At 41.4% G+C, this 13,633-nt stretch overlaps 1 protein-coding gene across 2 annotated transcripts in view; it reads right to left on the bottom strand.

The window, feature by feature from the left end:
- The window catches only part of AK8 (adenylate kinase 8), a 197,794-nt gene that overhangs the window by 143,952 nt on the left and 40,209 nt on the right, over positions 1 to 13,633 (bottom strand). For both annotated transcript variants that reach the window (XM_089675084.1, XM_089675085.1), the window contains exons 3-4: positions 12,913 to 12,962; positions 6,675 to 6,788 (exon numbers count right to left, since the gene is read on the bottom strand). In XM_089675084.1, the coding sequence (XP_089531210.1) occupies positions 6,675 to 6,788; positions 12,913 to 12,962 (164 nt within the window). The remainder of the gene's footprint in view (positions 1 to 6,674; positions 6,789 to 12,912; positions 12,963 to 13,633) is intronic.

Raw genomic sequence — 13,633 nt, 5'->3', positions numbered from 1 at the left:
GGGTCAGACCACTGCCCTTTTCACCAACTTGTGACAAACGGCTGATTAACCTCACATCGCACTGTCACCGATTCCCAAAAATGACATCCTCAGCCTCACCCTGCACAAAGATTTTCCAGCTTGCGGGACCACAATCTATGTGCCAAAAGACTGAGAGCAATCATCACTGGGTTTAGTTAACTGTGAGTGTTACAATATCTCCTGGTGGTTACTCAGTTTTTCTCCTCCCCATACTGTATGTCCTCTCCACAGACCTGCCAATCCTGTCTTGGGAATTGCTTCCTATAGTGTTTTACAGCCCTGAAGCTGATGGAATGCAGATCATTGACACGGGGACCCAGGAGAGAATGTTTTACACAGCGCTTCCAGGTCAGTAAAAAGAAAGGGAGAGATCTGAAACCACACACTGGGTTACCTGAGGACTCTCTGTTTGCACCTAATTGATTTTTCTCTTCGGCGGTGGCCTCTCAGTGGTCCCGACACTTGGGCACTGGCCACCGCGTATGTTTTTGAACTTTTTTTCTATGTACTTTGTACCCTAGCAGTAATGTTCTCTAAATCTCTATTGGTTTTGGACTGTTTATATTTTTTGCACAATTTTTACATTTCATGTGGCCTCGGGAGCCTTTAATATATGTTTCATGTGGATCTAATAGTGCCGGGAAGAGTCTATGCACTCTCTCTACTCGAAAATCTCTCCCCATTTCTTGGCCCTGGTGGAAACTCTTTAGTCCGTTGACCTTGCGTCTGGGTTATTTGTTTACCTTACCACCATACATTGTATATTACAATTTTGTCATTTAGTTTGATGCTGGCCATTCCTCGGCCTCAACATCTCTTGTTTCTTTTTTTCTGTTTTCTTTACTTTCTTAACCTCTTTTATTATTTCTATTTGAGGGTCATTCAGGGACTCCCAAGAAGATCACGGATACTCGATATCCTGTGTTGGTGGGTGAGTCTGTCTATTTATAATTATATTGATTGCTTTCCATGTCTAAATTAACACACAACAATGCCTCTGTCCGATTACTCTACCATAATGTTCAAAGGCTGGGCTCCCTTTCTCAGCACTTCCAGGTTTTTTCCCCACTATAGGTCCCTGTGTGCCTCTGAAAAAAAGCGAGGGGTAGCACTCTGTCTTTCCAGATGGCTTTCGTTCACTGAAACTAAAGTGATAAGGGACAAGGAAGGGCGATTCCTTTTTGTTAAGGGCCATTTAGGGGGAAATCTGGTAACTTTCCTGATTTACTATGTCCCTAATACGAATCAGGTGGCCTTTTTCCAATCCTTATTTAAATCTTTATTCGCTGAACTGGAAGGCGACGCTATTTTGGCAGGGGATTCAAATCTAGCCTTAGATCATGCGCTTGATAAATCGCATGTGGTTAAACTTAAATCCCCTTCCAAACAGAGTTGCAAATTTGCACAACTTCTGTATCTTGCTATACTGCACACGCTATACGATACTCCCTCGGCTCAATTTTCCATTAGAGGCTACAGATTCTCTGTGTTTCCAATTCAACCCGGCACTAGACAGGGTTGTCCACTTTCCCCATTGCTTTTCGCTTTGGCGATCAAACCCTTAGCTATGGCGATCCATTCCCACCCTAATATACATGGTGTCCGTTGTGGACAACAGGAACATAAATGTGCCTTACTTCCCCTTTGATCATCTTACCAAATCTACGGTCTCTTTATGCATCAGTTCTCCGACCTTACTGGGCTCTCTTTAAACTCTCAAAAAAACGACAGCCCTTAATGTTTCTTACCCTCTTCTGTGTAACGGCAGCTCCAGAATACTTATAATTTTCAATGGGCACGCAACTCCTTGCCTTATTTAGGGATCCAATTAACTGCTTCTTTTGAGACCCTCTATCAAGCTAACTACCCTCACCTTTTTAACAAACTTAGAGATGATCTTCGTCATTGGGCTGATTATTCCTTATCCTGGTTTGGCAGAATCAACTCGACTAAAATGAAATTTTTGCCCTGATTGCTATATTATTTCAGAACCCTACCGATACCAGTTCCAAGACGTGAGTTGCAGCATTTACAAGCTGAGGTTCTTCGCTTTGTTTGGGACAACAGAAAACCTCAGATGATCCAAATGACGTTATATGCCTCCAAACCACGAGGCAGGATTGGCCTTCCTAATCTTCAAGCATATTTCAAGCTGCTCAAATTGCCCAATTGTCCTACACCACTGCTAAGGGACCTGGATTATAATTAATCATACGCTTACATAGCATCTTTGCCTGCGGGGGAGAAGAGGAGAAGAGTCCAACTTTTTGCAAAAGAAAATAGGTTTCAAAGAGCTTTTTCTTTCCATGCCCTGAGTTGCATCCAAAGAACACCATACCTACTGTGAAGCATGGGGGTGGCAACATCATGCTTTGGGGCTGTTTCTCCGCAAAGGGACCAGGACGACTGATCCATGTACAGGACAGAATGAATGGGGCCATGTATTGTGAGATTTTGAGTGCAAACCTCCTTCCATCAGCAAGGGCGTTGAAGATGAAACGTGGCTGGGTCTTCCAATATGACAATGATCCCAAACATACCGCCCGGGCAACGAAGGAGTGGCTTCGTAAGAAGCATTTCAAGGTCCTGGAGTGGCCTAGCCAGTCTCCAGATCTCAACCCCATAGAAAACCTTTGGAGAGCGTTGAAAGTCTGTGTTGCCCAGCGACAGCCCCAACACATCACTGCTCTAGAGGAGATCTGCATGGAGGAATGGGCCAACCTTGTGAAGACTTACAAGAAACGTTTGACCTCTGTCATTGCCAACAAAGGATATATAACAAAGTATTGAGATGAACTTTTGATATTGACCAAATACTTATTTTCCACCATAATTTGCAAATAAATTCTTTCCAAATCAGCCAATGTGATTGTCTGGATTTTTTTTCTCATTTTGTCACTCATAGTTGAGGTCTACCTATGATGCCAATTACAGGCCTCTCTCATGTTTTTAAGTGGGAGAACTTGCACAATTGGTGGCTGACTAAATACTTTTTTGCCCCACTGTATATGGTTTGATAAATGATGTGGACTTTTCTATTTGGGTTATCCAATTTCTATTCTACGGAGCCCCCGGTTTCCTGTTGCGTGCTTTATATCCGACAACCCATGTTCTTGTGAGTTGTGCCAAAACCTACCTTTTGTGATATGACTTTTGTTAATTTGTTATATCTGTTAATTTGAAAATATTGTTCAGTAAGAACTATTGGAATCTAAAAAGGGCAGTGCTGGGAGGTGGTTAAGAGGTGGAACCAAGGGACAATTTCTTGAAGGTGGATAGGGGGTGGAGACAAAGGTGACTCAGAAGAGGGAGTTCCTGCACCTATTCTCTGAAAAAAAAGCCCTGATTACTATAATGGGACATGCCTAAGGGTTACTAATCTAAACTGGCATTGTCAAGGACTGAAAAATATGCCTTTAATCCTGAATTACGACTGAAAAATGGCAGTGCACTTCCTAGCAGACTCAGATGTATAACTGCAGTGTGAAATCTAAGGCACTGCTGCCTCTGACTGCTAGCCTCAGGAGATTTGGATGCGATTTCTTGTTCTCATTACTGTGCAGCTCACTGTCTTCCTTGCTGGAGAAGAAGCTGTACCTGAAGACCTGCAATATAAGGGCTCATTTGGACAAAATATTTTGAATGCCCATTACGGCATCTAATGCATTAAGACACATTAATGGCATTTTTTCCAACGCATTTTTATGTGTTTGTGTCACATTAAAAAATTAGGCTTTTCAGATTGTATGGATGTTTGTATTATCATCTTGGCTAATAACATTTTCTAAATGGATATCAAAACCGCTGTAAACGCCACAGGGACATTTATGCTGAAATCAATAGAAGCACTTTGGGAACAGTAAACCCTGGCAAACAACAGGGCATTTTTGATATGACGCAGTGTGAGACGATGCTAATGCGACTATGTGAACAACACTGGGTGCTGCAATGTACATAATTTTGACAGGTGTGCAGCTCTGGGGGTGCAGCTCTGACATGAAGAAGAAAATTATTTCTCCTCTACCAAGATTGTCACCTCCATACACAGACACAGTGCAGATCTAGATATAGTAAGTCAGTAATGGGGAAAAGGTCAACTGCATGAAGACCACAAGCAATGCAGGTGACTAGTCCTTGACCATCTGCCTGCTTTTTTGGCCACAGCTTCATCAGTACAGGTCCTTTTTAAAGGAAGCCTGTGCTGATAGCAATATGGAGGCTGCACTTACAAACTTGGATCCATGTATGGCTAGCTTTAATCTACCTGTCTCTAAGAGGACGTATGCTGGGAGAAATGTGCAGGTCACAACCGCCAACTATCTTCTTAACATGCTAGGTGTCTATCTTTTCTTCAGTACTTTGATACTCTGACCTGGAACAAGCATGCAGACCAAGAAATTTATAGCTACTGATCTGCATATATGTTCCAAGTTGGTGATTAGAAGGTAATGAACCTGTTAGATCAGCATAACAGTCAGGGAACTATTATTTTCAAAATGAAATGTCAGCATTCAGAGCTTTCATTTACTACAGGCTTGCTTTAAATCTTTAAGAGCTGTTTTTTATTGTTTGTTCACAAGTGATAAAATACGCATTTTAGGCCTGAAGATTACTTAAATCCCCCAAATATTTTCTGAAAGCAGAGACCCTGAAGAATAAAATGGGGGTATTTTTAATTTTTTAACTCACAAGGTATTAGAAAAATGGTTTTTAGAATGCATATCTTCAGCAAAAAATACACTACAACTAAGTTTAGTGCAAAAGCAATCTATTATGTGCACGGTGATATACACTCACCGGCCACTTTATTAGGTACACCTGTTCAATTGCTTGGTAACACAAATTGCTAATCAGCCAATTACATGGCAGCAACTCAATGAATTTAGACATCTACATGTGGTGAAGACAACTTGCTGAAGTTCAAACTGAGCATCGGAATGTGGAAGAATGGGGATTTAACTGACTTTGAACGTGGCATGGTTGTTGGTGCCAAGCGGGCTGGACTGAGTATTTCAAAAACTGCTGATCTACTGGGATTTTCACACAACCATCTCTAGGATTTACAGAGAATGGTCCGAAAAAGAGAAAATAACCAGTGAGGGGCAGTTTTGTGGACAAAAATGCCTTGTTGATGTCAGAGGGCAGAGGAGAATGGGCAGACTGGTTCGAGATGATAGAAAGGCAACAGTCAGTATTTCAGATCAACATGGTCCAAATTTTCTGAGGAATGTTTCCAACACCTTGTTGAATCTATGCCACAAAGAATTAAGGCAGTTCTGAAGGCAAAAGGGGGTCCAACCCAGTACTAGCAAGGTGTACCTAACAAAGTGGCCAGTGAGTGTATAACATATAGCACAATCAATGTATTCATATGTAAACCTGGAGGGTTTTGAGTGGTTTAGTGTAACTTTATTGTTCTATACTTGTTTTCTGCTTAGCTTTAATGCCATGACATAAGGGGGCTGACATTTTGCTGTGACAGCTTCTCTTCACAGAGAAATCAGGGGTCTAATAGACTGCTAATGTCTCCCCTGCCCTTGGCTCGTGCTAATGAAGCAGGGATCGTGCTCCATTCACCTTTCCCGGCCACAGTGGCTGCGGAAAGTGATGCCTAAAATCAAAAGTGACGTAATACACATCGCTTCCAGGCTAGCTAGGAAAGATCAGAGAATGTTCAATTGTTTCCCTTCCTTCTAATTGGTGAAAGCCGCCATGCCAGTCCTGGGCCTGCAGGTGGGAAAGTGGAGCCCAGGAAATATGAAGGTGGCAGGTGCCTAATTGGGTCAAGGGGTTGTGAAAGCAATTCCACAACTGTACAGCTGCCAGATCACTTCCATCTAAAAGTCCACGGTCGGCTTGTGAAGTGTTTAATCAGCCTTCAGGTGTGTATGTAAAAATGTGCGGACATACGTACTCTGGCATTAGCAACAAAAGGGTTAAATACATTACAGGACATTTAGTGCTGCCAAGGTTTGACTTAGCTTATCCGTGTGTTTTTCCTTATTGGTTTAAAGCAGTGGTTCTCAACCTGTGGGTCGCGACCCCTTTGGGGGTCAAACGACCCTTTCACAGGGGTCGCCTAAGACCATGGGAAAACACATATTTCTGATGTGTAAAGAGCAGCTACTGTGTAAAGAGCAGCTGCTGTGTTGAAAGCAGCTACTCTGTTAAAAGCAGCTACTGTGTTGAAAGCAGCAGTATTGGAGGTAAAACGACACTTCATGAATTATAATTACTGGGTAAATAATTTTATGGTTGGGGGTCACCACAACATGAGGAACTGTATTAAAGGGTCACGGTATTAGGAAGCTTGAGAACCACTGGTTTAAAGGGTCACAATCACTTTTTTTCTTTTAACCTTAATTTACAATAGAAACATATTGTATACACATTTGTGTGTGTGTGTGTGTGTATATATATATATATATATATATATATATATATATATATATATATATATATATATATATATATATATATATATATATATATATATATATATATATATATAAAATTATGTATACACTTAGATATACAAGTAAACTGTATAGGACTGTGGTGCTATTTACAAAAACACTGCTATACATATAAATGATATGTGCTTTTTCTTTCAGTCGTGTTTGGAAATAATGCATAAGTTTCAGCAGCTCTACCTGGCCTTTATCTTTGTACGATCGGGCTTCTTCCACCAGCGTTGAGACATCATTTGACAACATATTCTCTGGAGAAAGGTGAGTGGCATTCATACGCTTACATAGCATCTTTGCCTGCGGGGGAGAAGAGGAGAAGAGTCCAACTTTTTGCAAAAGAAAATAGGTTTCAAAGAGCTTTTTCTTTCCATGCCAAGTGAACCTCTACCTCTTCCAGCTCGTGCTTTAAATAAATGATCTAGGAACAAATGTATGTTTAAACACAGCACTATCCCTCTGTTGTGTACGAAGGGAGGACACAGGAGGGTTGGAGGTGCTGGAATTCTTAACCCTGGATGGGTGAATGTGATGATAGTTGTATGAAAACACTAAAAAAAATCAGTTGCATGGGTTTCATAAATCATTTAAAGGGCACCCATTTCCCATTCAAGCAGCCAATTTATTAGAAGAACAACGTCTATGAAAGTTCGGCTTTTTAAATGATTACTCTTTCCTACTTTTTTTTTTTCTAAAAATATATTGTAAAAGGTATGACTCCATATCATATTGTAAAGGTACTGTTAGTGGTTTTAAATACACATTTGTTTTTCTTCTGGTTTTCATGTTTTCTTCTTCCCAATTATCTGTTTTGCTCCCGATTTTACATGTGTTGTGTTTCTAGTTTCTATGCATATTGTTTTCAGTTTGTACATATTGTGCATGTTGTGCCAATTGCAAACATTGAGTATCCATCTTATAAAAACCAGCAGGAAAAAAGCTGCAGGCTGCACAGGAACTACAACTCATAGATGGTACAGGCTTCCTTTGCTTTGTTTTTTTATCAAAGCACTGAAACTTGGCCCGGATCTAGGGGGGTGCTGGGGTGGACTAAATCCCCCCAGATTTTACTTGTGCCACCCCTCCACCTCAAGATCTCTGGGAGTGCATCCAACCAATCCATGAGACTTGAGTGGGAAAATTGGAGCAAGGGGGACTCTGATGGGGATAGTTGATTTAAGGAGGCACTTTGGATGGGAAATTGATGTAAGGGTGCACTCTGATGAAGACACCTGATATAAGGGTGGACTCTTATAGGAACCCCAAAGTGAGGGGGAACACTGAGGAGGTCTACTGATGTAAGGAGGGATTCTGATAGTAACTTCTGATTAAAGTGGGCACAGGTTTTGTTTAATTATCCTAATACATAATAGCATTCTCAGTTCACTCTTGCACCTCCTTTGCACTACCTGTCAGATGTTACTTCCAGGCTGTGACTCAGTGGTACAGAAGCATGCCGAGCAAACAGGGAATACTGGGGTGGAAAGCAAACCTTCAGAGTGAAGAAGGCTTCTCAGCAGGTCCAGTTTTCTTAAAGATGAAGGGCTCGCAAAGAAAGGATGGACCTGCAGTAGATGATGACACATGGAGGGGGCATACAGATCATAGCTGTAAGGTAGAGGAGGACAAATAAATCAATAGGGTGATGTGATTGATGATAGTGGGGTAGAAACCCCCTTCCTTCTGTAACTGCCTCAATGTACTCCTCAAGGATTTTCCAAATAGGAGCTCCCTTTCGAACGGCATTCGTAAACGATACCTTTCCTGGGCTTGATCAGCTGACCAAGCTCTAAACCATAAAATTCTGCGCATATGCATAGAAAGTAAGGACAGTTTTGAGATTTGATGAATCACATTCAACATGGTGTCTATGAACAATAATAGGGCTGACAGCAAAATCTGTAATGTTGCAGAAAGAATAGAATCATCTTTATCAGGGGAAATTCACTACTGAGTTCTCCGGTCCAGTTTGCCAGATGTGTCTAGCCAGAGACTAGTATGCACTACCTCAGTCCACCATAGGCAGCATTGCAAGAAGCTGAAGAATTAAATTCCCAAAGTACCTTCAGCAGTCTCCACTAAGATGTTCGAGTCCCCTTTGCCTTCTGCACATGTAAATAAGTTGGACAATTCAAGTTGTAACCCATGAATATAATCAGGGGAGAAGAGGCAGAAAAGCATTTACAGCTGTTAGCAATCAATGAATCCAGTAGTGACGATAGCCTCTGGAATAAATTAAGCTAAGTGGCAGAGAATTCTGCCTTATGCAGGCCACAGATGGGTCGAAAATCGGCCGATTTTTCTTTAAAAAAACGAAAAATCGGTCGTTCAAGCGGCCGACGTTACCAGCAACGGTAAAAAAAAAAATCGGCCGATTTTCATCCCGTCTACAGCTGGCAAAAAGTGTCCCTGCAGAGAGCTCCGCTATTTCTTTGACAGTTCCTTGACATTTATAGCGGCTGCAACAATGTATCTATTTGTATCCATTTAGGATACAGATGTTTTTATTCGGAAACAAATAGATACATTGTTGCAGCCGCTATAAATGTCAAGGAACTGTTAAAGAAATAGCGGAGCTCTCTGCAGGGACACTTTTTGCCGGACTGGAATTCCTCTTCTTCTTCATCCTCTTCTTCATCTTCTTCATCCTCTTCTTCTTCTTCTTCTACTTCTTCTTCTTCATCCTCTTCTTCTACTTCTTCTTCTTCATCCTCTTCTTCTTCTTCTTCTTCTTCATCCTATTCTTCTTCTTCTTCCTCTTCATCCTCTTCTTCTTCTTCATCCTCTTCTTCTTCTTCATCCTCTTCTTCTTCTTCATCCTCTTCTTCTTCTTCATCCTCTTCTTCTTCTTCATCCTCTTCTTCTTCTTCATCCTCTTCTTCCTCTTCATCCTCTTCTTCCTCTTCATCCTCTTCATCCTCTTCTTCTTCTTCATCCTATTCTTCTTCTTCATCCTATTCTTCTTCTTCTTCTTCTTCTTCCTCTTCTTCCTATTCTTCTTCTTCATCCTCTTCATCCTCTTCATCCTCTTCATCCTCTTCTTCTTCTTCCTCTTCTTCTTCTTCCTCTTCATCCTATTCTTCTTCTTCATCCTCTTCATCCTCTTCATCCTCTTCATCCTCTTCTTCTTCATCTTCATCCTCTTCTTCATCATCCTCTTCATCATCCTCTTCATCATCCTCTTCATCATCCTCTTCATCATCCTCTTCATCATCCTCTTCATCATCCTCTTCATCATCCTCTTCATCATCCTCTTCATCATCCTCTTCATCATCCTCTTCATCATCCTCTTCATCATCCTCTTCTTCTTTTTCTTCTTCATCCTCTTCTTCTTCATCCTCTTCTTCCTCATCCTCTTCTTCCTCATCCTCTTCTTCCTCATCCTCTTCTTCTTCATCCTCTTCTTCTTCATCCTCTTCTTCTTCATCCTCTTCTTCTTCATCCTCTTCTTCTTCATCCTCTTCTTCTTCATCCTCTTCTTCATCCTCTTCTTCTTCATCCTCTTCTTCTTCATCCTTTTCTTCTTCTTCCTCTTCTCCTTCCTCTTCTTCATCCTCTTCTTCATCTTCTTCATCCTCGTCTTCTTCTTCATCCTCTTCTTCTTCTTCTGCCTCTTCCTCTTCTTCATCCTCTTCTTTTTCTTCATCCTCTTCTGCTTCCTATTCTTCTTCTTCCTCCTCTTCTTCTTGCTTTTCTTCATCCTCTTCTTCTTCTTCATCCTCTTCTTCTTCTTCATCCTCTTCTTCCTCTGCTTCCTCCTCTTCTTCTTCTTCTTCCTCCTCTTCTTCTTCATCCTCTTCTTTTTTTTTCCTCTTCTTTTTGTCTTCCTCTTGCAGGTCACTGCTCATGTGCAGATTTTTTTATCGGTAAAAAGATCGGCCGATTTGCCCATCATTGCCGCGAAAATCGGCCGATCGGCAAAATCAGCCGATTTTTTTCCAACTTTACCGATAAAAAAAATCTGCCAAAATACCGAAAAACGGCCGAACAATTAGCCCACTAACGATCCGAAAATCGGCCGATTTTATTTTCAGCCAAAAAATCGGCCGATTTTCGACCCATCTATGGCCTGCATTAGTCAGACAGGCCGCATGTTGAACATCTGTGAGGGAACCTGAATCAGGGGAATGAAGCAGTACCAGTGCTGTAGGACAAGGGAACAGCTTTCAACCTAAGAGGAACTTCAGCGGGATTCTCTCTTTTTGCCCCATGTGTTCCTACTCTCGAACGCCTGTATTTTGCCATTGCTAAGCAAGGATCTTCTCCTGTAGGGAACTCATAGATTGGGCATGGACAGGGGAGGGGATCAGCATGTCCATGATGAAGGAACCACAATAACCTAGGTGCTAACCCAGTGTCTGTGGCTGTGTCTCTGAGATATCAAGCAACAGGTGGACTTGGGATAGGATAAAAGGTTAAGGTTGGGATTGAGTTTTAGAGAATAAGTGTTAGGCTAGGTATTAGTATTGAGGTTAAAAGTACATTTTTACAATTGTGTTAAAAGTTAGGGTAAGGTAAAAGTTAAGTTTCACAAATAAGTTAAAAGGTTAAAGTGTTCCTAAACCCACATCAATAAAATCAGTCTGTATCTGCAGTATAGCATGCTTGTTATACTCCCTGTGGAACCTAAGGGTTAATCCTCCACATTGTTTAAAAATGCTGTCTGACCCTGACTTCTCTGATCCTTCTCTTCTTCAAGTGTCTCCCTCTTATCTCCTGATAAGGCATATCATGTGGAGACACACTGCACATGCTCAGTTTAGTATGTATTGCTAGAGAGGTTTTTTTTTTTCCTTGGGAGGGTGCAAGTGATCAGCATAGGGCAAATCAGCACTGTCCAGACAGAGGTCAGGGATTTTGCATCCTCTTATAGCAGAAAGAAAACTCCTCCTACAAGATTTAACATGTGCTCTGTTGAACACTGATAGAAGTCACAAGACTGCTCTAACTGCTGATGAGAAAAGGTATTTAGCAGTTTATATTTACTAAAATAATTGTATTTCCATGTTGTGTGTACTGTGGGAGACCAGATATAGTGAATGCAGGGTCCTTGACTTAGTAACACTTTAAGTGTTGGGAGGACGGTAAAGTGGAACTAAACCCTCCTATCCTTTATAGCCGAGGAAGCTGCCATCTTTGCCTCTGTTTGACCTGCAATTGCTATAGGGCTGCACACGTGATTAGTTATGGCACTAGCCATTTTACAGTTCAGTTGAGAGCATAAGCAACTATGACAGTTATCATTCACGGCATGCCTTGAATGTAACCTTTTTGGAAAACCGTTAAATTGATAGTTTTAGTTCCGTTTTAAGTGTTAGCCCTTATGCACACAGGGCATCTGTTTAGCCCCTCTGAGCATCTTTCCTCCTGGCAGGAGAAAAGCTGCTTAAAAATGGTTCCTAAAGCCATATATTGCACATGTGCTTAGGCACTTCAAGCTTTTGAGCATTAATGGGTTCTGTTGGCCAGAATATTAATTTATTTGTGGCCATTGGAATGCAGCAACGCTCAAAAGCACCTAAACTTGTCTACTGTTTAGGCACGTTTAGATGTGTTTTTCTGCTTCTCAGCACCTCTCCTGAACACACTTTTAAAGTTTTTTTTGTTTCCGTCTATAAATGTCTATGTGTGCATGGATGTGCTTTTACAGGCTGAAACAAAAAAAGGTGAAATGCCCTTTAAAGCAAGCTTATTTTTTTTTTAGGCCCATTGTGCACGAGGCCTTAAAGGTTATAGTGGTTATAAGCCTCTGAAATGAAAAATAACAAAGCATATACATCTATAATGTGTACTAGCCTCAATCCAAAGCACAGATTGTGTTTTCTGTCTGCTCTGTCTTCGCTCTGCTACCTGCATGAGTCACTTCTGACAGGTCGTAGTAGATAGCCCCAGCCCCCTCCAGCCCACAGAGGGCACTGACAGCCTCAGCTGTGCCTGTTTTCCCTATGGGACTGTATAGAGGTGGGTGTGGCCATTCCCTCCACTCAGGTCTCAAATTACACTCAGCTTCCTGCTCTATGCTGTTTAGTGTCTGATGTCAGTTCCCCACCCCTTGCCTTCTGGACCTGAAAAATAGCCTTGATCTGTTCACAGCCTTTATCTTTGAACATCTGTACAGGAGAGAGCGCTGCAGATAAACAGATACAACCTATACAGGAGGATTTCTTTCATCCCTGTGTATCACCTGATGCTAGTCATGTCCGAGAGCATATGTATGGGCTTACAACCACTTTAATTTAGGGGTTACATAAGATTTTAAGGTTCTGGTGTGGAAAGGGTTAAGCAAAAGGGTCAGTTTAGTGTTAGAGGTTGGAGCTGTGGGGCTCCCTTTACTTTTTTATTTTTTCCAAGAGCTGAAAATCAATGTACTGACATTTTCATAGATATACTGATTTGCAATGGTTTTAAATCTTCATATACTTACTATAGTGTGTTTTCCTGATGCAGGTGGGCCCAAAACAATAATTCGCGGCACTGTAATGCAAAAAATACAATCATCATAAATGTGTATAGCATCAACATAGTTCCCAGCAGTTGGCAGACAGTAATAAATCGTTCCCATTAGACCCGCCCCCACTGAGCTGGCTACACACTAATAATCTGCTGCAGCCAATTCATCCACCAGTAGGTTTCCGGACTGTCAAAACCTTGGCATCCGAAGAAAAGCCTAAAGTAAATCCATGAGGTAAGAAATATTGAGCTGCCATCGCAGACTTGTTTTCGAAGGTGCAGTCTCCATAGCCATCATCTGAACTTCACTACCTACTACATCACTGACCTGGAATGAGTAATCAGCAAGCAAGGTCTGACCAGTCTGCACTCCTGCCTACATGTTGTTTTCCAGGTCAGTAACTCACTAGGTAATAAAGCAAGAATTAGGCTGACAATTCCGGAGTTTACACCCTTACAAATGTTTCAACATTGGCAGCTTCCATATTTTTATTTTTTAAAGCAGAACTAAACCCACTGATTTAACTGTTAAATATTAAACAATACTTGTTAGAGTTACTAACGTGCTTTTGTTTGCTATTAACTGATCTGTCAAGCCATCAATTGGCTGGTATCATAGCTGATCACATGTGCAGCACCACAGCAACTGCAGATCAATCAGAGGCTGAGAGGCAGCTTGATTGGTTGTAAAGGAT

Source organism: Staurois parvus, unplaced genomic scaffold (assembly GCF_062004578.1).
Source record: "Staurois parvus isolate SC_StPar_1 unplaced genomic scaffold, SC_StPar_1.0 ptg000154l, whole genome shotgun sequence".
Classification (NCBI taxonomy): domain Eukaryota; kingdom Metazoa; phylum Chordata; class Amphibia; order Anura; family Ranidae; genus Staurois; species Staurois parvus.
The sequence above is the reverse complement of the archived record's forward strand: the minus strand, read 5'-3'. Positions and strand labels throughout refer to the sequence as shown.